General features: G+C 42.1%; 2 protein-coding genes across 2 annotated transcripts; both read left to right on the top strand.

The window, feature by feature from the left end:
* The first annotated feature begins 2,326 nt into the window (after window positions 1–2,326).
* Window positions 2,327–9,882, top strand: LOC138111516 (C->U-editing enzyme APOBEC-1-like). Its single transcript, XM_069017447.1, has 4 exons — window positions 2,327–2,605; window positions 6,171–6,574; window positions 7,130–7,242; window positions 8,767–9,882. The coding sequence occupies exons 1-4, from the start codon at window positions 2,583–2,585 to the stop codon at window positions 8,779–8,781; spliced, it is 555 nt and encodes a 184-aa protein (XP_068873548.1). The 5' UTR covers window positions 2,327–2,582; the 3' UTR covers window positions 8,782–9,882.
* Window positions 9,883–16,976: 7,094 nt separating this feature from the next.
* LOC138117410 (C->U-editing enzyme APOBEC-1-like) lies at window positions 16,977–23,365 on the top strand. Its single transcript, XM_069027686.1, has 4 exons — window positions 16,977–16,998; window positions 18,818–19,228; window positions 20,396–20,511; window positions 22,789–23,365. The coding sequence occupies exons 1-4, from the start codon at window positions 16,977–16,979 to the stop codon at window positions 22,813–22,815; spliced, it is 576 nt and encodes a 191-aa protein (XP_068883787.1). The 3' UTR covers window positions 22,816–23,365.
* The last annotated feature ends 84 nt before the right edge of the window (window positions 23,366–23,449 follow it).

Raw genomic sequence — 23,449 nt, 5'->3', positions numbered from 1 at the left:
TCACTTGGGTCCTGTTGCCTGCTGCTCCCCTGGGCTCCTCATCTGAGGAACACGCCTGCAGAGCCTCTGCAGCACTCTCTAGGCACATCTAGTCCTTCTTAGAGCAGGCTTGGTGTCCCATGAATGTGTTTGTAATGTTTCCAGACCTGATCAGGCAATGCTGTGCCTCAGTTGATGAGCCCAGCCAGGCTCTGCACGGAGCCAGCTGAGCTGTCTGCACCCACAGTGCAGGTAATCTGCAAGCAGAACCCTGCTGAGTGGCTGGCTGGTATCTGTAGCTACTCCTCGGTGTCTATCTAGGATTGTGAGTCTTGCCAGGTTTGCCTTGGCCATGTTTTTGAAAGGCTGCACTGTGTTCTTCCAGCACAGTGGTTAGGTGAACAGCAGGAACTTTGTGGGACTTGGGAGCTACTATCTTTCCTAAATACTTCCACAGAAAATTCCTGTAACAACACTCAAAAAAACCATAAAGAAAGGGAATGTGAGGTTTTTTTTTACAAATCTCAAAATAAATGGATTTTGCCCCTTTGCACTCTTATCCATGTACTCATCAGCATCATAGAATATCCTGAGTTGGAGGGGACCCACAAGGATCAAATCAAAGTCCAATTTCAAGATGTGTGCATCTTAGTGGCCTGGCCAGGATCACTCATGTGCAAGAGAAATGGTGCAGGGTAGGTACTGGTTCTCAGAAAGTAATGGCTGAAAAGATTGGCTAGAAATAAAACCTCGTAGACTGGTGTCTATAGAGCAGGTATTTGTTTATTGCAGCGCTGGAGGTGACAGAGATTTCTCCACCTAACTCACCCACCCTTGTCAAGTGCTGTGGTTTATTTACACAGTAAGTATTGATTAATATTGCTATGTCATTATAACATCATCACATATGCACTAGAACTAATTTACATAATGTTATAGTTATTAATAGTTCTTCTGTGCTGCGCTTGTGCTTCCCCAATTTAGGTGGTCTTGGAGGTCTTCTTCTATGAAGGCTCAAGGCCTTCCTCACATCTGAACTTTTCAACTTTGTCTTCGGAGCAAGTGCAGTTATGGTATTCCTTGGTCTTTCTGGATCCCACTGGTCTAAATTCTTCATTTTGTGGCTAATTGGCTTTACATTTGCCAATTTCTCATTAGTACATCCTGCTGCTTGCCAATACAGCTACACTTGTCTATTTTTGAAACTATTCACCTGGTGAGTTTCCATTTATTTTAGCATTAAGCAACTAGTTAACCATATACTTGCTCTTACATTGTATAGAAAGTTTGATTCAGGTTATATAGGTAAAGAAAGTTATGATTCAGGTTGTACTGGCATTTTATAACTCAAGCTATATAAGCATCTTGTAACTTTGACCCAAGTTATACAGGCATCATAAGAAAGGCCTGACAACACATGCCTTAAAGTGATGCCTTTTCCTGGTCTTAAAATCAGGAATCAAACATGGTTAGAAGGGAAAAAGGGATTTTACCTCTGTATTTATTTTAAGGATCCTTAGATACACTATGTCCAGGTCGAATGCACCTCAATGCACACTTCAATGCACACCCACCCACAATAGATCTGGTATAACATTATAGGTTTTACTAATTAGCATATCTATCAAAGATTCCCCAATGAGAGGCTCGAATGAGCCCCCCCTCCCCAAGGAGCCTTCCCCTGGATGGTTCTATCTTAGTTTACAAATGTGTTCTGGAGAGGACCTTGGGGTCTGGGGCACACTGATCCCTAACTACGAAGCTCCTAAGATGTTTAGTCTCCTAGCTTGACAAAAAAGTCCAAGAATGAAGGCAAAAAGCACTAAGAATACAAAAGTTGTAAAAAGGTATAAAGGGGTATAAAAGAAAAGGCAAAAAATCAGCATGGCATCAAAAGAACAGCTGTTTTAATAAAACAGAATAGGAAGAGGAGTATTGACAGCTAGTAAATCTAAGACCCCTTGAGATGCTGGGCACCCTGTGTTCAGGCAGCATTGTTCAAGACCAGAGGGGAAACCCTGCTGGGTTTGGTAGGGAAGGTGAGTAAGCTTTGCTGACACTTTGTGAGTGAAGCCTCTCATGAGCGGTGTTTGTGAGCACTTCATCTTTGACAAAGTTGTGACAGCATGGAAAGATCCGGTGATGCACAAGGCAGAACCACCATGCTTTCCACAGAGCTGAGCTTCAGGTGCTCCAGGAAAGGTCTGTATGCCACACAGAACAGCTGCGACCCTGGGAGGAACATCCTACACAGAAGAATAAATCACATTTTTCTGCCAAGGACGCATGACCATCCCTTTGAAACTTAGAATCAGGCTTCAAAGAGATGGTTCAATTATTTAAACTGGAAAAATGTATCCACCCCCCGCAGCTGAGATAAGGGGTGAGGAAAGAGGTGAGAGCACTGCTAGGGGCAGGCATGCATGGATACGTCATTAAGAGGCAGAAACTGAGGCGAGGCGAAGTTTTCCGGTTTCCTCTCTCGTCGCCCTGTGCCAGCGGAGCCTGGGGGTGTGCTTTGTGTTTGGGCGTGCCGCGTGGAGCCCCGTCTGCAGGGACAGAAAGGAGGACCACCACGAGGGTCCACCGGGAAAGGAGAAGCCATGTCCAGGAGAAAGCCGAGAGGGTAAAAGAAATTGCTGACTAAAAAAAAAAAGCATCCCAGCTTCAGCTCTGTGTTGTTGCCGCTGCTTCAACCCAAGGGGATCCCTCGCTTTGCTGCCCCGGGGGAGGGCTCTCTGTCTGCGCAGAGTCTCTGCCTTGCTTGGAGAAGGGCGAGGGCAGCACTGGTGGCAGCGTACCTGAGTGGGACCTTTGTCCCCAGTGTCACTGCAGTGGACGAGGGGCTGCACTGAAGTCTGAGCCTGTTGGGGAAGTTCCCACTGGTTTAGAAGCTCTCCCGGGAGCCATAAACCACCGAGGAACAAAAGGCACTGACAGAAGCACAGGAAAGATGGGGATGTGACGGGGAAGGGCCAACGCAGGAAATGACTCGCCCCAACGCTGGGCTGCAAGAGAAGCTGAAAATCCCTCTTCCTTGCTCGGCAGTTTCGAGGTCTTGAGACAGCTGTTGTCACCCAAAATAAAGTGTCTCAGACCATCTTCGGTTCAATGGAGGGGGGAGGGAGGGGGAAGTTTTAATGCAAAGTTTAGTAAAGAAGTACCTTGGTTGTGCAAAGCATTAGCAAGGGACAAAAAATGCAGATTAAAGAAGTTTTGTCAAACTTATGCTCATGTATTTTTAGACATTATCATTATTACTATTATTATCTTGCAATGAGCAGAGTTTTAAATAGTTTCTAATAAAAAGTGTTAGAGGAAGGAAGGAAAATTATTAAATATCTATAATGATGCAGTTTATTACACAGTTTTAATAAAAGAGATATTAGTTTTAGGAGCTGTTTTTGTAAAATTAGTACATTTTAAAATAATCTCATTGCATTCTTGTTCAAGTTATGGATGATGGGACAATACAGCAGAAATATATAACACATTTTAAAATGTGTTTTGTAATCAGTCAATACATTTTCAAGATTTCATGTACATTTACATAGCAGCTGCATATTAATCAAAAAGAAAATAAAGCCTAGGAGATGGTTACATTGGCTGTCATCCCTCTGCCATTTTCTGCCCTAATTTCTCTAAACATTTTGGGGCACAATCAACCTTTCAAATTATTGGTCACACTTTACAGTGTGTTTCTCTGCAGCTCTCAAATTCCGAAAGGATTGCAAGTTCACCTCTATGAGATTGATGAACCAAATTTAGAAAGAAAAATAATTATGTTTTCTTCTTTATATCTTTTATTGTTTGCTAACTATGAATTTTGTCTCATATTTATATTGACAACTGTTAGTGCTCAATTTTTTTGAGTAGGGCTCTGTCTATATGTGTACCACACACCAACATATAACAATGCTAAGCAGCAAGGACTGCTGGTGATAACTGTAAAAATGAAAAAAGAAATTGAAGTGATTGCACAGCTTTGGGCAATTTGTCTGTAAACTCACAATTACTTTAAGTGTTCTCTTATTTGGCTTGGAGAGAAAAATGAACGCTGCCTTTCTGTATATATTCTATAGTGTGTGAATGTTTTATCATGGTTTTAAAATTTCTCATCTGTTCTTCTGGTAGAGATGTTTAAGTTTTCATTAATCTACTATTTAAAAATAGCAAGTTATAGCTGTAGCAAATATTTATAAGAATGCAGACTTTTGGTCATGTTGCATTAAGTTGATTACACTGTAAGTTTCACTCGACATCTGTAAGGTGTCTATATCTTGAAGTTTTGTGCATTTCAAGATTGTTCTAAAGAAATAGCTTTATGTCCCTGAAAATATGCACAGGACACCTATTGCAATAGCTTGTCCAAAGTGCAATATTTTATGGTCAAAACACAGGTAAGAGGGTGCTTAAGACCTGTTTAAGTAGGACTTGGAAGTTTTAACTTGTTTGTGTGTTATAATCAGATGGGAACCTCTACATATACCATTGAATAAATCAGATCTCTGTAACCTGTTGTGACATTGATTTCCAAAACCTTAAAGGTACCTTCTGTAAAAATTAGATGAACTGATTGGCTTGAGTATTGGGAGTTAAATGAATTTTTTTTGGTGAACTTCAACCAGTCACATATTTTATATATTTATTGTGAACATATAATTATTTTATGTATATATGTTCCCTAAAAATTGAGTTTTAAGGAAATTTAAGCTAATAGACATTAACTTCCAAATAACATACTATAAATTGCATCTCTTTTAACACCTCAAATGAGAAAGCATAAAAATTGAATCTGTGCTTCACTTTTGTCTCTCTTAGGTTTTTTTTTAACAACATACTAAAGGAATTACGTATAATAAAAAAATTATTCCTGTAAAAGAATTAAACATTTGTTGACATTTACATTTGTTATTACATTTACATAAATTCAACAGAAAGTCTGATAAAGAAATCTGCACACATGGTTTCTTTGGTTTATATAAACGGACTTTACATGGAGAAGATAAGGAGAGATACACTCTGCGGTTCATAAACTGGTTTGTGTGCATATGTATTTTAATGTGTAGGAGGCTGGGATGAGGAGGAAGGCAGGGTAAGAAGACAAAGCCTTCTGACTGACTCAGATAAATGAGATGCTTTTTTACATAAGTGATAAGTCCTGCAGATAGAGAATATGTGACAGTTACTTCTTCTGCAAGATTTCATTTTTCCCTAGTTCACACTGGGGGTTTTTGTGACTTTTTTGTTTTGTTTTTGTTTTTTTTGCTGTGCTTTTTTGTTGGTTTGGTTGGTAGGTTTTGTTGTTTGTTTGTTGGGTTTTGTTACTAATGAGTACTAATCTATAAAACAATTTACAGGCTTATTGCTTCTGTCTTCAGAATCTGATCAGTTGTCTACTAGATTTACTCTGAATTATTCTAATGTGGAAAAACATATATCTGAAGTGCATTCTCATATAAATCTCAATATAAGACAATTGTACAAAGGCCACAAAGTGCCTCTGGAGACTTCATTATTTATGTATTACAGATAATTACTGAGTGTAAACGATACATTCACGACCAACACTGGCAGTCTTTATATCCTTAACTGACAATATTTAGACATCCTTTCTGAACTCAAAAAATATCCATTCTGGGAGCTGCATCTTTTTGTATAGAGCATTTCTTTCTTCTTCTCTCATGTAGGATTGTGCTGACTGTGCTAATCCTTATGAAAATACAAACAGGAAGAGAATCCAATAAGGACAAATATTCAGCTTCATAGTTTATCAGTACATTTATTTTCTTTTTTTTTTTTAGTTTTTACAAAATTCACAAGAGCTCCCTACATTGAAAAGGGCTACATAGGAGCCTTGTAAAAATGTTTGACACGTAAAAAAAATATAGACAGCTTTTAGAAATACTCCCACTGATGAGGAAGAGGACAGGCATAGGGAGGGAGGAGGCGATGAAAGTTCTGCATGCAGCTGTAGACAAGGGGAGGATTAGCAGTTCAGGGTTTGGTTCCTTTAGTTCCTCTACCCAGCCTGGTGCCTGCCTCTCCATTTTCCTTGTGTTGCTCTCTCATGCTTTGCCCTTCTCAGTTCTCCTATGATTTCTGCCACCCTCCCCCTTTTTAATGTACTAGAGTACTCCTGAAAACAAAGTTGTAACCAGTGATTCCTTGAAGCTTCTCTTCTGTTGCAGCATGTATGTATCTGACTGGGTATTAAGAGAAGAGTTTGATCCCTGCATTTATTCAAAGCAGACATACCTACTATGCAAGGTGCAGTGGGCTAAAAGTGAGAGGTTTTGGATACACTGGGTCAGAAATGACAATGATAAAGATTGCCATGCAGAAAAGTACTTCCTGGAGGAAGTCTTCGAGCTGAGAAGTTCCAGGATCTGTTACATCACCTGGTACCTGTCTTGGAGCCCCTGCGCGACGTGCTGCTATATAATCCGGAATTTCCTGGAGAGGCACCCCAATGTGCACATAGACATACGCGTGGCACGGCTCTACGAAGTACACCAGCCAAGAACATGCAGAGGCCTGAGGGTACTTGCCCGCTTGCGAGGCAGAGTAACCATTGATGTCATGAAAATCAAAGGCAAGGTTCCCCGTGGTTTCTGGGGCTGGGGAGGTGTGAGCTGGGGAACTTTGTGCATGGGTGAATGGGGTATGGGCTTGCTTCTATGGTGTCCCATGTCCTACCCAGCTTCTTTGTGGGCACAGTCATCATCATGCAGTGAATGAGTGTCGCATTCAAAAAAAAGGTGTTTAAATAGTGCAGGAGAAGAGGGACAGGACCCTTAGAAGCCAGATCTGTATGAAAATTCTCCTTTTATTAGAGATACCACCATCCTTATGTCACTCCAGAGGGAATGGGAGATATGGTCCTTCTCCCCTGTCTAAGGGAGTAAATGCAGTTGCTGGGATAAGGCTGGCTGAAGAGCTTCTCTGCAGTTAAGGGAGGGAAAAAAACTATCCGGAGTGAATGGCATTGGTTCCAAATATGGAGGGGACAGCATCCATCAGCTGACCTATCCAAGGCCAAGCTGTCTCTGTGACGTGGACACAAGGAAGAGCTTAAAAAGTCTTGTTCCCTGAGCTTCTCTGGTATCTGAATAAACTCAGGTTAATCATTTTGCTTCTATTTCTCCAGACTACGGGTACTGTTCGAAGACCTTTATAAAAGGTGATGATAATGTTTTCTTGCCCATGGAATTTATACCAGCCATAAATAGAAATCGTTGGATGCTCAAAAATATCCTTGAGGTCAGTACACTCTGAGAGATAGAGGGAATCCCATGAAATGATTTGCAGTCTAGGGCAACTGAGCTGTAAAGAGCAGGAAAGAAGCCCCTGTTCGCATGTAGCTCTGATTTGCACCTAGTTGGACCTTAAAGAGTACTGCAGCAGGCTTTTGAGAAAAGTGATATACTAAAATGATGGGAGCTATCCTGTCCCACTGGGAGAGAAGCACTGTGGATATTTTTCCATCAGATTGATGCCATCTTGGTTTTTGCCTTATTTTCTTTTACATGTTCTTTGTATTCTTCGCATATATATTTGGAGATCTGTAGCTTATTATTGTATTCTATCTAGCTTTCCCAGTACTCTTCTGTGCCCTTTCCCTAGGCAGGAAGACAAAACAAATTCCAGAGCTCCAAGCCCCAGGGGGTACAAGACCCCTATCCTATCTTGGTTCTTCCTGGGAACCAATGTTGAGAACAAGGTCTTTGAGACACAATTCCATAAAGTACAACTAGTACTAAGGAGGGAGGGCTCCAGAGAAGGAGCTTGCCCTGGGGGGGTAATTGCATCACCACTTGTCCTCCTAATTGGTGCTTTTTATCAATTATGCTAATTTCCTAAAACCTATAAGAACTATATTCACCCTGTGTATGGGGGCTTTTGTGGACATTCTCCATAACTGCCCCTGGAGGCCTCCAAATAAAAATCTACTTTCATATTATCTCCTGTACTAAAATTATCTCAAGTTTAATTTTTAGGTTGAAAAAGGCAATAATATTATGAAGGAAAAGCTAAGAGTGCAATTTTTCTCCTTTGGGTTCCAGCGTGAGAAATTCATTGATTTTTACCTGGAACTCCAGTCTCATCTCAGAAACCCTCCACCAGATTCCTTTTTAATCTGGATCTGAGCATGGGTTTCAGTTCACCAAGTGGTGCTACTCAGCCCCTTTCTGCAGTGTTCTGACACCCCCCAGTCATGGGGCCCCTGCAGGCATCATTAAAGTCCCTTCCAGATTCCATTCAGTAACTTCTGTGACTGATTGGAAAGGTACAGTTTCTGTGAGATGAGAAAAGCTGTTCAAAACAGAATGTCAGTACCCTGGGAAAATTCAGCCTTTGGGGTTTTTTTGTGCCAGACCTCCTGAAAGGCAGGAGAGAGAGGAGAGAGTGTGTTCAACAACAGTGCTGAAAGTTTGTGCCCCTGGAGACAAGAGACCCTGCTTGAATGAATAGATCCACATCCTTGGCCTGGAAGGACTGTATTTTTAAAAATCTAGCAAAACTAATATAAGTGCTGCAGCATTTTGATTTCAATGTATTAGAACTTTCTGACAAAAGCTATTTTTAGTGAATGAGAGTGAAAGAAATCTATGGCTGCATGGGTCATTGGTTATTTGGGAAATCCATTTTATATGGCATATGTGGAAAAGTAACATCCTGGGCTATTACAACTAATAGACTGCTTCTGCTATGTCCCTTTCAAATCACAGAAGGTTCAAAGTGCACTTGGAGGATCTAAATGTCATATTTCTACTTCCATTTCAGGGGTCTTATATATAGAATCAGAGAATCACAGAATATCTCAAGTTGAAAGAGACCCAAAAGGATCATCAAATCCAACTCCCTTCTCCTCGCAGGACTACCTAAAACTAAACAACATGACTAGAAGCATCTTCCAGATGCTCCTTACCTCTGACAGGCCTGATGGTGTGACTGCTTCCCTAGGGAGCCTGTTCTTGTGACTGACCACCTTCTCAGTGAGGAGCCTTTTCCTGATATCCAAGCTGAACACCACTAATGCAGCTTCATTCCATTTACACCAGTCCTATCACCGGTCACAGGTTTCAGGATTACTTAAATTTCAGGATTACTCTGTCCCAAGTGGAGAATCTGGCACTTGCTCTTGTAATATTTCATACAGTTGGTGGCTGCTCAGCTCTTCAGTATCCAGATATCTCTGCAGGGCCTCTTTACCCTCAAGGGGATCCACAGATCCTCCTAGTTCAGTATAATTTGCAAAATTACTTAATTTTTGGTTCCTGCATTTGATTCCTCCACATAGATGATTTATAAGAACATTGAAGATCACTGGCTATAAAAATGAGCCCTAAGGAACCCCAGTGGTGACTGGTCACCAGCCTGATGTAATCCCATTCACTGTAACTTTTTGAGCCACTTGCTCACCCAAAGGCCTATGGACTTATCTAGCTGTGTGCTGGACATTTTATCCTGAAGGTGAAGTACCGAGGCCTGAACAACAGGCCCTGACTGAGGCCTGAAAAATGGGCCTTGAGCCAAAGTTGACCTCTAGATGAACCTTCCAACCCAAGGTTATATTTGTATCTGCTCACTAACAAAGTGTTACTAGCAGCATGATATAGGTATCCTCTCTTTGGCAAAAGATGGGAATGATTTACCTTTCTGCTTTTAAAAACTGGACAAGGCCAGATCTTCTTTGCTCTACCTCTATTTTCCTATCTTTCTTTCTTCGTTTCTTCCTCTGCTTAAAAGTTTAACTCGCTGCTGCTGCAGGCTGTTCAAAGATGGCTGTTGCCACACGTTGTTCAGAAAGATTTAACTTGCAGGCTGTTCAGAAATGTTTAAATTGTTGCTGCTAGAGGCTGTTGAATCTATCATATGGTTTAAATTGCTGCAACCTGTATAAATAAAACTTTCTAATTGATCGCGTGGTATTTTTTGTGTTAATTTAGTCCAAAGCTATCCCAAATGTTGGCAACCTCAGAGTAGGTGGTCCAGGACATCTCTCCCAGGACCTGATAACTGTCTCTCAGAATAACCTTCTTCATTGTTTTACCAGGTACTGAAGTGAGACTGGCAGGTCTGTAATTACCAGGATCTTCCTTCTTACCCTTCTTGAAAATTGGAACAACGTTGCCATCTTCCACTTGACCTGGAACGTAACCAGACTCCCAAGACCATTGAAAAATAGTGCAAGGTCCTGCGATAATATTGGTCAGCTCCTTCAGCAGCTTGGGACAAATCCCATCAGGCCCCATAAATTTATGTGCATCCATCTGGAGCAGCCACTTCTGAACCAGTTCAGGGTTGTCTCTGGGTTTATCATCCCCTCAGTCATGGTCTTCCAACACAGGGCTCCTGGGGTGCCAGGACCCATCCTCTGGCAAGAGATGATCAGGATGCCAAAAGGAACATCTCTGGAGACTTGCTGTCCTCTCAGCTAGCCTTGTTTCCTACCTCATGATGCAAGAGGAACAGAAGTGGACTTAAAACCACAAAAAATGCCCCATCAGGGCAGAAAGCAGAGTCCAGACACTCTACCTAGCAGTGACCAAGAGGATGTTTTTACAGAGAGCAGACAATCCTGGCCACTAGCTGTGGTTTGTCATGATCCTGTCCCACTACCTCAATACCTGCACAATGACTGCATTTGGGAACCCTGCATCTTACCTTTAGTGTCTCTATATGGACTTATTTTTACCCTGTCCTGCCATCTGCATCCACAGTTTACTGGAGCAGAAAATTCCAGAAGCTTGTAGTTAGCCATGTAAATAAGCACTTGTCTCTGTATTAAGCTGATCAACTAATCACACTAAGTGTCAGTTCTTGGTATGGTAATGTCTCATCATTAATCACTGAAACACTAGTCTTCATTTGAAAGACTCTGCTAACCTAGAGGATTTTCCACTGTCTCAGTGGGAGCTATAACATGTAACTGACAGCAGTACTTGATCTAAAAAGCAACTTCAGAAATACACAGATACTCCGTTCAACAGAAGCAAATCCTCCATCCACCAAGAGGTGTGACTGTGGAACGATAATTACAGTATCCATGGTCATTGCATTTCAGCATCTCCACTCAGATAGCTAGAAGAAGTAAGTAAGTATTTTTATTTGCAGGTCCATCCTGGAACTGGGCCACTGGATGTATCCACTGGAAACCCCTTGTGCTTTTAAGGTGTATTTAAGGAGGCAGAGAAAACTGATCACACAAGTTGTTACGGCGGGGCTGGGAAAGAGAAACACAGATGATGTGAAACTGCTGAGCAAAACTTTTAAAATGGACCCAGTGTTCCCTGTTCAGTCTCCAATGTAACTAGTTGTTGGCACAGGCTGCCAAACAAATGATATCACAGCATAACCTTCCCAGCAACTTTGGGGGTGGTTCTGTAGCTTTGAATCGTTAAAAACCCGGTATTCAGGGACAAAAACTCTCTAACTAATTAAAGTTAGAAAGTGGCATGTTTATTACGCCGGCGGGCAGCACAGGAGTCGCCTCCTAGAGACATGCCAGCCGCTTACATGGTTATTTGCCCTCTATTTATTTCACCAAGTGGTGCATATGAATCATGTACATATCTCCAGCACCTCCCATTCCTGCTTCCTATTAAAATGAAGTCACTGGTCCTTTGCAGGTGCACAATTCTTTTCTTGATTTAGGTCAGTGGTCTTGATTTGAGTCAGTAGTCTTGAAAGATGAAGTCAGGGATCTCTTCATCACCATGAACTTTCTACCTTCTATTCTGGGCAAGCCTTCTAGAGACAGTCCATACTTCCTGCCTGTATTTGATCATGCAATCTAGGTGCTAGCTATAATTCTATCAGCTTCTTTTGCCTTTAGGACAGTTCATTTACTACAAGCAAAGTTTCAGACAGGTACATAATAGTGAATAGCACTGTATTTCTTAGCTAACTTTCTAACTCTTCATTAACTTATCTTTTAGTTCAATCAGTACAAATTGTTTCTAAGTCCTAGCTGAAGTTTAACTCTTCATAGTCTTGACTCAGCTTGTTGATCCCCTGTCTGTGCCAAGGCTCATTTTCCTTAGTTCTTGTTTACACAATCCTGTTGGCCTTGTCCTGTTGGCCTTGCCACACTCAGCTCCTGTTTGCGTCATAACCAGCTTTTGGCCGAAGCAAGCTTGTGACATTCCAAGGTCATGAGCAAGGAAGAACCCCAAATTTTTTTGACAATAAAAACCAAAGACAATTATTATGGTCCGTGCCTCTTGGGGCCCTGAGGACTTAAAAAAACCAAAACCTGGTTATCTTGACTACCCTCACTTATGGCTTCCACTGACACACTGTGGGCTTTGCTGCCCACAGATGGCCCAGGAGCTGATATGTTTAGTATGAACTGCTATGAAGAAAATGAACTCCATCCTTGATGGTGCCCAGTGGTTGTAATGCCTGATCCTGATAGATGTTTTCTGGTTGTGATGGAAGTTTTGCCTCCCATGGCAGTTACAGCTTCCAGGTGAATTCTGGGGAGAGTTTAACCATATATTGTTGTCATTGAGCAATCCCTGAGTGCTTGGAAAAGAAAATCTCAGAGCTGAAAGTTTCTAGAGCTGCTCTGAACGCTCTACTTGATACAACCTACAGAAAATCACTGCTTTCTCTCAAATGAAGTCCACTTGGTTATGTGGTCCCCCTCATATTTAAAACTCTGCCAATTGTGTGATGACTGACTCAGGCTCTGAAGCAGAACATGGACACAAATCCCCACTGGGTTTGGGGTACTTATTGTTCTGCTTAGTGCTTTGACAAAGCATGTGCATTGAAACAAAGACATAGAAATGAGGCAAAATCAGAAAGATAAATATATAGAACTTCTGTGACTCAAAATAGTGTGAGAAAACTGTAGAAGGACTGCTTAGAGTAGAAAAATATATTCCAAAATACAGATATGTTCACTTGCAGCTTGTTTTTTTTCCACACTGACTCCTCATGAACTATCTTTGATGATCAGGGAAATTCTTTGATTTCTACAACCTCACCAGTTAACGTGAAAGAATTATATTACAAGGATATCAGGATGTTTCATTACTGAAGTAAGCACGCAGGTAAGTCCTTCCCACTAGCCAATTATTTTTCACTTTGCCTGGGTCAGAGCTCTGCCTGCACATCCTTGTGGCTGGGTGCCATTGCTTATCGTTGTTCAGAGTCAGCCTCATAAAGCTCACCCAGCAGTGGCAGGGTGCCACCAGTTATCTTAATCTCTTAGGTTTCGGTTTCCACATATGGAGGCTGAACAAGAGTCTCAGGAAAGTATGGTGACGCTGTGCAGCCTGTGGGGGAAGTGAAAGCAAAGGTACTGGGAGAGAGAAACGAGCCACGGATGGGTGTGCTTATCAGAATTGCAAAGTAATATGCTGCCAAGGAGATGTATTTGTTTGTCTACAAGCTTGTTTTTATATTCATTATTGCATTATTGTGCATACACATTCGTAAATATCCGCAAATACCTTCATGAGTGCGAGTTCATACGTACAGGTTCATACATAAACACATTTTAGCCTTTTTTAAATGTGGAGGTCACAGAATAAATCTCAAAAGGCTCTGTGGTTTTTCTTTCTATAAAAAATACAGATACCTGCTGAGAAAACTCCATTAAATCCAAGTAAACATACAATGGATTTTCCTTTTACTGTCAAATGTGTCAGCAGCAGAACACTTGAACTAATACAGGATTTACCATTTCAAATTAATTCCAGGAGGCAGCCTCTAAGTGGAGGTTGAGACTTAAGCCTCTTGTGGCATAAGCCCGAGGCTTTTGTCACATTTAAATTTAACCTTTCTCTTTGCTTCCAGACTTCCACTTGGTGATTCTCACCTCTTTCCAATAGATCATTCAGCCAGGGAATAAAAAGCTCAGTACCTGTAAAATCTTCAGAGATTTGCAAATTGGGATCTTAGCTGATTCAAAACTTGTCCCTTTTTGTCTTCTTTGATGTCTGATTTAACTTTCCTTCTGTGCTGTTCTTTCTTCTCTAACCTGTCCATCTTCCCTAATTTCTTCCACGTGTTTCCATTTCTAGGAGTCTGTCTCAGTCCAAATTTGTTACCAGATGCACATCTTGGGCTTCGAGTGTCAGATAAGCTAAAAGACACTTGAGAAAAAGGAGTGGTACATGAACGGACAACACCTCTGTAATAATGCTGCAGACCTGTTTTGCTGCAATCTCTTTCCTGGGAGCCATCTGCAGAGACCTAGCTCCCTGATGCTCTGTCCACCTCTCTATCACTTAGTGTGCATCCTGGAGGCCCTTTGTGAAATGTTCTGAAGAAACCGTGAAGCTTCTTGATTATTTTCCCTAGTGAATCTGGTCATATGTGTACAGCATGCCTCTACTACCACCAAAGGAAATATTCTCATGAAGGTCTAAGGTACCTGGTGTTTAAAGGAGGCACGAGTGAGTGTATGCCCACCATTCTATGTACCCTTTGCTGTGTATGTTCCTCCAAAACACATTCAGGTTCATGAGGCATGCATATGAGGGTGGTGGTTATTAAAAAAATTCCCTTTGCTGGAGTGATTGAGATATATTCAGATGTTATCAATAGCTCAACATCACGAACCACCTCTACATTTATCTCTTATGGTACCTTAAGCAGCTTCTATAAGGGGGCATAATTGACTGCATGAGAAGTAGAATAAAAATTTTTGCCACAGTTAAACGTTTGAGTAATACGAGACTCCACCTATAGAGATAACCCTTGCTACTGGCACATAGCAATTTAAAGGGATACTGCATTACTGCTGGTTGCTCATAAAAACTGGGAAATGGGTTTCCCACCTAGTTGTATGATCCTTCTGGAGGTCAACATCCTCCTCCTGACTCACTGAAGCATGGTCCTCATAAACAGAGTGTGTAAATTCTTTTAGAAGTATGAAAATTCGCTTGTGTGGCAACCTTGTCTTTCTGATGTTTTTAGGGTTAAAGCAACTATTGAATTTGGAAGGGATTCTTCTTGTCACATTAGGCTGACAGGACTAACAGAGCAGTATTTCCAGTTTTCTTTTATTTTTCCCTTTTGGCTTTCCGCCATCTTGTACAGCACATTCAACTTCCTGGAGACACCTGAAAATGTTGCATTGCTAATTCCCTGCTGCTCCGACTCATTTTTCTCTCTCCACTTTCTGTGGCACGTTGCTGGTTTTCTATCAGGAACTACTGCTTCTAATCAAACCATTCCTTGCAGATCAGACTAATCATCTCTAAGCCTAATTCGCACCTGCTTATTTGCAAATATGCACTGTAAGGACAGGGCAGTGAAGGGTTTGCTCCAGCACCAAAGCATTCCTGGTCTTACTGAGGATCATGGCCGTGAGCTCAAAACCACATCAGTCAACCACGTTTTTGTTTCAACAATCTCTGAGTGTTTGAGTTGCTCCCCTTCACTCTTCTGTGTCGGGAAAGAATCCAACCACTGGGGAACAATTACGTGCTGAGAAGTGAGGAGTGACCTTGCCGCAGAAGAGGCCTTGAGGGCAGACTCTGTGCTGGCACTGCCTGATGACCTGCCACAACCAGTCTTCTCCTTGACAGAGAGTCCTGCCACTGCCCGAATCCCTACTCCCTCTGAACTCCACCGTTCATGTACACTTCTGGGTTTTTTTTCTGTCCTGGCAGGAAACTGAATACTTTTTGACAATGGGATACTGAGAGCTTGCTGCAGAGAATACAAATAAATCCCTCCCTTAGCTTTACAATCCCACATCAGGCTTGGCACCAGGGAAGGCAGTGGCTTTGTCCAGGGATCTCTACAGCTTGCACCAGGCCACAAAATAATTGTGTCACAAAACCAGAAAAAACTGTAAGTGACAGAGACTCGTTCTACCTGAGCCATATGAAGAATTCTTCTGTAATCCCTTTCCTCTGCAAGCCGGTTTTGGGTGTGTAAGTCAGAGGAAAGCTTCTCACTAGAAACTAGCATTGTTTCCGTCATTTTTTAGATTAAATGGGAAATATTCTTTTGCTGCATCTTGTGAGAGCTGCAGAACTGATCACAGGAAGGTGATGCCCAGTTCATAATCCTGAGCAGGTTTCTCAGGGCACTGGAAAATGTCTGTTCTATTTACATCAGCGAACTGATATCATGACCAATAGCTTCTGCAGATACTCCACAGGTGGCTCAGGTCTTGCTCTCAGAGTGTCCATGTGAGTACAGATATCTTCTCAGTTGTGATATTTCAAAAATACCTCGATGTTCCCTCACAACAAGGTGTCCACTGCCAAAGCTCTCCTGGATGCTGGACAGCTTGCTTAGAGTTAGCTTGAGAGTGGCTGCCCAGCCACTGACCACAGCTCAGTGGTCACACACATGGAGTGTCTTCCTTGATTACATGAGGACCCAGGCTCAGGGGGTTATGAGCAGTCCTTGGAACGCCACAGGAGCAGTCCCATGAAGGGAAATGGCAGTAACCACCACCACCTGCTGGAGTTCCACAGACTCACAGGCTTTTGCATATGATGTCTTCTGTTTCCCTCTTTCCACTGGGTTCTGTCCGACTTCCTCGTGGCATCTGGGTGTCAGAAAAGTGACATGCCATGCCACAGCTGTGTGGCTTGATGCCATTTGTGTAGACGCTTTTCTTTCTTGTTGCATTGGGGTGACTAGAGAAGATTTGCTTTTCTGTTCTGGAGCTAGAGTTAATAAAGAAATGTAATTTCTGCCTGCACTGCAAAAGGTGGCTCATCTGTTAATTCCAGCTTCTGGAAGGTAACCTTGTACTTTCAAGGCCAGAGCAATTTCTGAGTGGGATCTCCCCCATTTGCAGTTCTTCGCTGCCGGGAACTTTCTTTCATCTCAGCCAGTGGGGTAGTGCAAGTAAGCATGAATAAAGTCAGCATAAGGAAATACTCAGCTGAGCAGCATTAATAAGGCCCAAAGATCAGTATTCTCGTTCAGGAATAGAAACTGAAACTAGTGTAAGACTAATAAAGGCACACCAGTCTTCCAGGATGAGACACAGAAATCCAGAAGTATCCATGGCTGCTGTCAGTGGCAGAGGTAAGCACATTTATGTGGAAGGCAGGCCTGTTTCTCCATATTCAAGTGTAGATATTTACTGTAGTTGTATCTAAAGGACTGGAGTGTAGACACAAATGTGGTTTGTTGGGACATGAGGATACACACCAGACAGATGTGGATTTGAGTTCTATGTCTTTGAACCCATTACTGTATCTTGAGTCTTAGGTCCAGCTTCAAAATATTAATAAAATTTTGTTAATCTTGGTATGGCAGGAAGAATTCAAAATCCCAGAGAACTTTTACTGTGGAAAGAGATCTTGAAGGCTTTTAAGACTGGAGCAATTTAGTTAGCTTATCTATTAATCTATTTTATTTTCATTGTGATAAATAGCTAGAGTATTCTTCCTAAAGAATCAGGGCAATAAGGCCGTGAAAGGAGTTGATCATGTCTCTGTTGATGTGGAAAACTATTTTCTTCCTGTTGAAATGTAATTTCACTCTGTATAATTCATAATTTCTCATCTTAAAGAGCTAAGCTGTGGAAAAATGTCTTTAGTACCTTAATTCTAAGTAAATTTTAAAAGAAATCTTTATTATATTATGTATAATACATAAAAACTAGAAATAAAATTAATTCTTTTCATTTTATAAGCACTTAAATTTTTAAAAATTTAAAAAATGAAATTAATTATTTATCAAATAATATGGCAGTTCCTAGATCCTTACGTTTTCTATGGGCGGATTTTTACAAAATAAATGAGTAGCTTTGATCACCTGCAATTGTTTTCCTCTAGACCCTCAGCTGGGAAGGGATGAATAAGTCTTGGGGTCAAAGTTGCTTGCCACCATGGGAGATAAAATGTGTATAATCAGGCAGGTCTGTGTTGCCATCATGTATGTATTTGTTAGTCAGAAATCACCCTTCTTTCTGTACAGGTATTTTTTCCTTGACACTAATATTTTTTTTAGTTTTTGAAAAGGTTACAGATTAAGTGGAGATGGGAAGTTGGTTGTGAAAATTTTTCTGTCTAGTTTGCCAAAATTATGAGTACCGATGGGAAAATGGCTCAAGTTTTGCCTGTCTCATAGAAGTGGTTTGGAAGATTTAAGGGATAAGAGATTTGATTCTGCTCTTTGATTAGTCAGGGAAAAACAGATGCAGTACTGCTGAAATCAGGGAATTTAAACTTGAGTGTTTACACAATCAACCATAATGTGCTAAACTGAGCAAGGGTTCATGTACAACATAGCTTAAACAACCATCAAGTTCAACTTCCAGGTAGGAATCCACACCTCCTGCATCCCAGCGTGCCTATCCTGCTGTGCAGTGATTACTTATTAAGGCCTTTTAGAGAAAAGAGATTTGGCAGGGAGTGTATAGACTGAAAGGTGTCTGGACAGAAAGTGTAGAGGAAATTTTGGTTTCTGACCTGCTATCCTCGATGACTCACAAATATTTTCTGTACAGATCTCCTTTCCAGCGGCAACAACCAAGGGTAAGAGATGTAGCTCTGTCACTGACTTCTGCCTGAGCTCCATGGCAATTTCCAGGGACAGCCTTGTGCCTTGTTTTATTCTTACTATCCTTTTCCTCAATCTTCCTTTCCAGTTGCCTTACTGCTTTGACTGATACTGATCTCTGTGTGGTGACGGGCTTGCTTACCCACCCAACAGTTCTCAAGGAGGTGCTGGGGGTGTTCTGAAGTCTTCATCACATTCCAGATTTAGATTGCTAAATTGAAACATTCTTCAAGCTGCTCATTTCTGATGGGAAGAGCTGGGAGTGGGAGGCCTGGCTGATATTGAGAGTGGGCAGTGCACAATGGGACCAAACATCATTGAAATCTTGGGATCACAGTACTGCTGGCACTCTTATTCAGGTGGAAGATAGAGCCAAGAGACTTCCAAATAAATTATTCGCCCAGCCAACATCGACGGGGGGTGTACCTGCTCTATGAAATCAGGTGGAGAAGAGGTTCCATCTGGAGGAACTGGTGCTCAAACACTCGTAGACAACATGCTGAAGTCAACTTCTTAGAAAATTGTTTCAAAGACAGGCCACAAGTTCCTTGCTCCATCACCTGGTTCCTTTCAGCTAGTCCCTGTGCAAATTGCGCCGAAAGGATTCTGGAGTTCCTGAGGTCACGCCCTTATGTGACCTTGAAAATATATGCAGCCAAGCTGTTCAGGCACCACGATATCCGTAACAGACAAGGTCTCTGCAACCTGGGAATGCATGGAGTCACTATACATATAATGAATCTTGAAGGTAACCCAGCTACTCTTTGTCTAAGTGTGGATTGAAAGTTCTGGGATTATGTGCGCTCTTAGTTTGTAACAGAGGTGATGACTTGCTTTGGGGAGGACTAGTGAGTGCAAAAATGTCACTCTCTTCTGCCTTATTTCTTCCCCAGTCCTGTACAGCAGCAGGACCAGCATGGTCATTTCCTCTTGCCAAATCTGAACATGGAGAGTCAGAGGTTTCTCTAGCCATCCACACCTCCTTAATATGCAGTGAAAAATCCTGGGTGTAAGACAGAACCTGTCCTTCCTAGAAAACATGTGCAGATCAGCTTGCCATCTGCATCAAGTAATTGGTTTCCCTTGGTAGCTGGAGAAGAGAAGGAAACTGTTTAAAGGAGACTTTCAGATGATGCATGTGCCTTGCACATGTGCCTTTTTGTGCCTATATCTTTCTTGCCTGGTGATGTTTGGCTGTAAAAATAGTCCAGACGAGCAGCTCACAAAAAGAAATGTGTATTTCAAGAGATGAACCTCACACACCTGTGTGGATATTTACCACTGGAGTGAGTAGCTATAAAACCCACCAGGTCAAATGTAATCTTAAAGGACATTGCTTATCTTGGGGATACTGTCTCTGGGATTATACCACCAGAGCATTGACAGAAGCTCTGCCCACCCTATCAACACTTGGATCAATATGAAACTGCTAAATGTTAGAGTCTTCACTCCAGGTTTTCCCTGATCATTGGGGTAAGTCAGACAGATTAATGATTGAAGCAACTTGTCTGACGAAAGCTGTGTTCTCAAGCATAAGGCTGCCAGAAAGAGAGCCTGATCAGCTCTGACTGCATGTGCCACTTCCCTTTTCACTCCTGCCACTCACTGATTCCTTCACTCTTGGCAAATGTGCTCTGGCTTTATGCCAGAGTGTGCTATTTGTCATAAAGGTTGCCCAAGCCACCACAATGATCAATTTCTCTCTCTGGCAATTTTTTTTTAGACATATTGCTACCTGCTGAGTTTTGGTTCCCCTTTCCACTAACTTGTTTGTGTAGTTATTTGTGCATCCCTTGTATGAATATCTTTGTCCTTTACTGTATTCTTACTGAGAAACAAATGACTCACTGACATGTTAATGAAGAAAGAACGGGGCATCCTTTCATCAAGAGTGACTGGGTATCTCTCTTCTTAGATTACAGTTACTGCTGGAGAAACTTTGTTGCATACCAACCTGGAGATCAGTATTGGACCCAGGACTTCAATGTATACTACTTTCTGAATTGCAGAGAACTCCTTCATATCTTTTTGGTTAGTAGACACTCGAAGAAAACACCAAGAGAGAAAATAAATGCAAAAAATCCAAGGAAAAGGAGATTTGGATGATCCCAGCAATGGTGTTAGCAGAAGTGACTGTAGGGAAAATAAGCATGGGCTTGACCCTGCATGAGCAGAGGGCCAAGCAGGCAAGAGATTGCCAAAGGACTATGCTGCTACGTTGTGCCTTTGTGGCCAGGAGTAGAGGGGAGAAGAGATTTAGCAGTACTCTCATATTTTAACTAAGAAAAGGGTGCATTATTTCAACCCTTTGCATGAATCAGCTACCAGTTCATTAGCTTGCAGCTTACCAGAGCTATTTGACCCCAAAAGCTCCTTCAGCTCTGTAACCATGATTCAAGTATTCTCTTTTTGCCTCTCAGGATAGGCCCATGGATTTTAGTTAAGTTCTGAGCAAGTTCAAAAGCGCAGATGGGTGGATTTACCTTCAGGATCAGAGTATCATATGGCCAAGGTCTGCTTTCCCTATTTCTTGCAATGCATACAATTGCAGAAGTTATTTGTACAGTCTGATATCCTACTCTACAAGAAAGAGAAGGTGGTCTACTGGGCAGGAGAGAAGACCAGATCTGGACTAACTGCAGGGCTCAGCCACCCTTTGTGGAGCAAGCCAGTTCTTGCTTGGAATGGTCCCTCTGTGCAGAATGGATGGCAGGAGGTGGAGGAAGGGATGCACAAAGCTGCTGGCAGGAGCTTAGATTCACAGACACAAAACTAACCTATAATGCCTTGTTTTATTTCTGGCTGAGGAAAAGGTACACATTACCCTTCATTTCAGTTCCATCCATCCCAAACATTCCACAGGACTTTTAGTACCTCAAGACCTGACCTTTCCATTTCTTTTCTGAGTAAGACATTCAGGTGACAGGATACACAGTCAGTAGCAATATCCAGTCAATCAGCTGACCTAACAAAGTACTTTATGCAATGTAATGGTTTAGGAGACATTTTCCCCTTGGCTTTCAGTCTTTCTGAGTCTCCTAATGCCTGAGATGATTAAATAATTTAGCAGCTTACACACAATCAAGTGCATGGTGCGATGCTTGCCAGGAGCTGAGCAGAGCTGTCTGCTAAATGCTTGTGAGTGCTGACAAACTGCTGCTGACTCAGCATGGTTCCCTGTGCAGCAGTACAAGGGGAATCTGCCCTTCAGGTCTTGGTTTTAAAGAGCCAGCTAATAAATTGCCTGTCCCAACCAGGCAACCTTGATGATTTCTGCAGAGTCCTGCTGGCTAGGAAGCCTGCTGGAAGTCAGGCACTTGCTCAACTGCTCTGCTGTCTCAGCTAAACACAAGCCACCCCTCAAATGAAGGTGAATAGGGTCCATCATCAACAGTTCTAACTACCAACCCTCTGCAGAAGGAATGGGAATGTCTTTGTGCTCAGCCCTTTTGAACATCCTGCCCCATTGTACTAATTGTGCAGAGGTGTAATGGGGTGAGTGAGTTCCAGGCATGTGCTCCAGAGAAATACACACTGTTGCATCAAGTCCTGGCCTTCCTGGCAGGAGAAAGACACTGAGGAACCAGAGGGGATTTGGTGGAGTACCACTGCAAAGGGCAGGGGACTGGAGTAACTTGCCCTATGAGGAGACACTGAGGGAATGGGATTTCCTAGACCTATAGAGAAGGTGGCTAAGTGGGATCTAACTGCAGTTTTCTGCTACATAAAGGTAGTAAAGACATAGCCAAACTCTCCTTGATGGTGCACAGAGGAAAAATGAGGTAACACACACAAGCTGCATTGAGGGAAATTCCAACAGGATAGAAGGAAAAAGTCTCCCCTGACAACGGTGTGGTACTGGAACCCAGAGAATCTGTCACCTCCATCCCTGGAGACACTGAGAACTTTGCTCTGAGCTACCAGATCCAGCCTTGGAGTTAGCCATGCTGCAAACATGGTGTGGTACTAGAAACCCCTGCGCAAGTCTTTCTAACCCCCCAAAAAATCTGCCTTTCCACAGGATCCAGTTCCACTTCCCCTGCATTCAGCTGTGCAAGTTCCCACCTTTTAAATGCTGCTGTTTCTAAATGGTTTGTATTTCTAGCAGTGGTGTACATGGCACAGTGTATTATGAGGTGCTACCCTGTTGTCTGGAAAAACGTATCCCAAGGGAGATTATCAAACACACCGAAGGAGGATCAGTGATCTCTTGGACCAGATGCTTTATTTTCAAATTCTCTATCATGCTGAAGAGATATCTTAAGCTTTTTGTATCTAATTTTTAATGGTTGTTTTTCTTCCTCCTAGGGGCTTCCTCCATTTCTGACAAACTGAACACTAACAAGCATCACCACCATGTTTTTAAGCTCACTTTGTGCATCAGTACAAGACCAGAAAATCCAATCCCTGGCAGGCTTTTCTGCTGCAGCCTTGATAAGCTTCTTGGTGCCACCAGAGAAGACTCTTATCACTGGCTGGGTATTGCTAAGTATTGGACAGAGCAGAAGGAGCTCATGAGAAGCCATCAGAAAGCTCGGATGACGCAGCCAGGCATCCAGGACACAGTGCTCTGTGTCTTTACAGAGCTTCCTGAGAGTCCAGTAAGGATGGAGACTGTACCCCATAATCAGGCCTTCCATGTCTGCTGATTCTGCAATCAGATTCTGCAAGTACCCTCTTGAGAGGCCAGCACGTAACATTTTTCATGATCTGTTCCAAAGAAGTAATCAGCTATGCATTCTTGCTTTCAGCATTTCTTATGAAGATCATGTTTATGGCTACATGTGTATGTTTCAGAAAATATTTCATACCTTAACAGTATTTATGCAATACTGTAATAATACTTCATTTTTAGGTTTTATTTATGACTGTAAAACCAGTGTAATAAAAGGGAAAACGTCAACTCTGTGGAAACTTTGCTTTTCTTGTTCAGCTCCTTGATACACAACCTCCCCTTGTAATTCCACAC

This window comes from Aphelocoma coerulescens, chromosome 1 (assembly GCF_041296385.1).
Source record: "Aphelocoma coerulescens isolate FSJ_1873_10779 chromosome 1, UR_Acoe_1.0, whole genome shotgun sequence".
In the NCBI taxonomy this organism is placed as follows: Eukaryota; Metazoa; Chordata; class Aves; order Passeriformes; family Corvidae; genus Aphelocoma; species Aphelocoma coerulescens.
The sequence above is the reverse complement of the archived record's forward strand: the minus strand, read 5'-3'. Positions and strand labels throughout refer to the sequence as shown.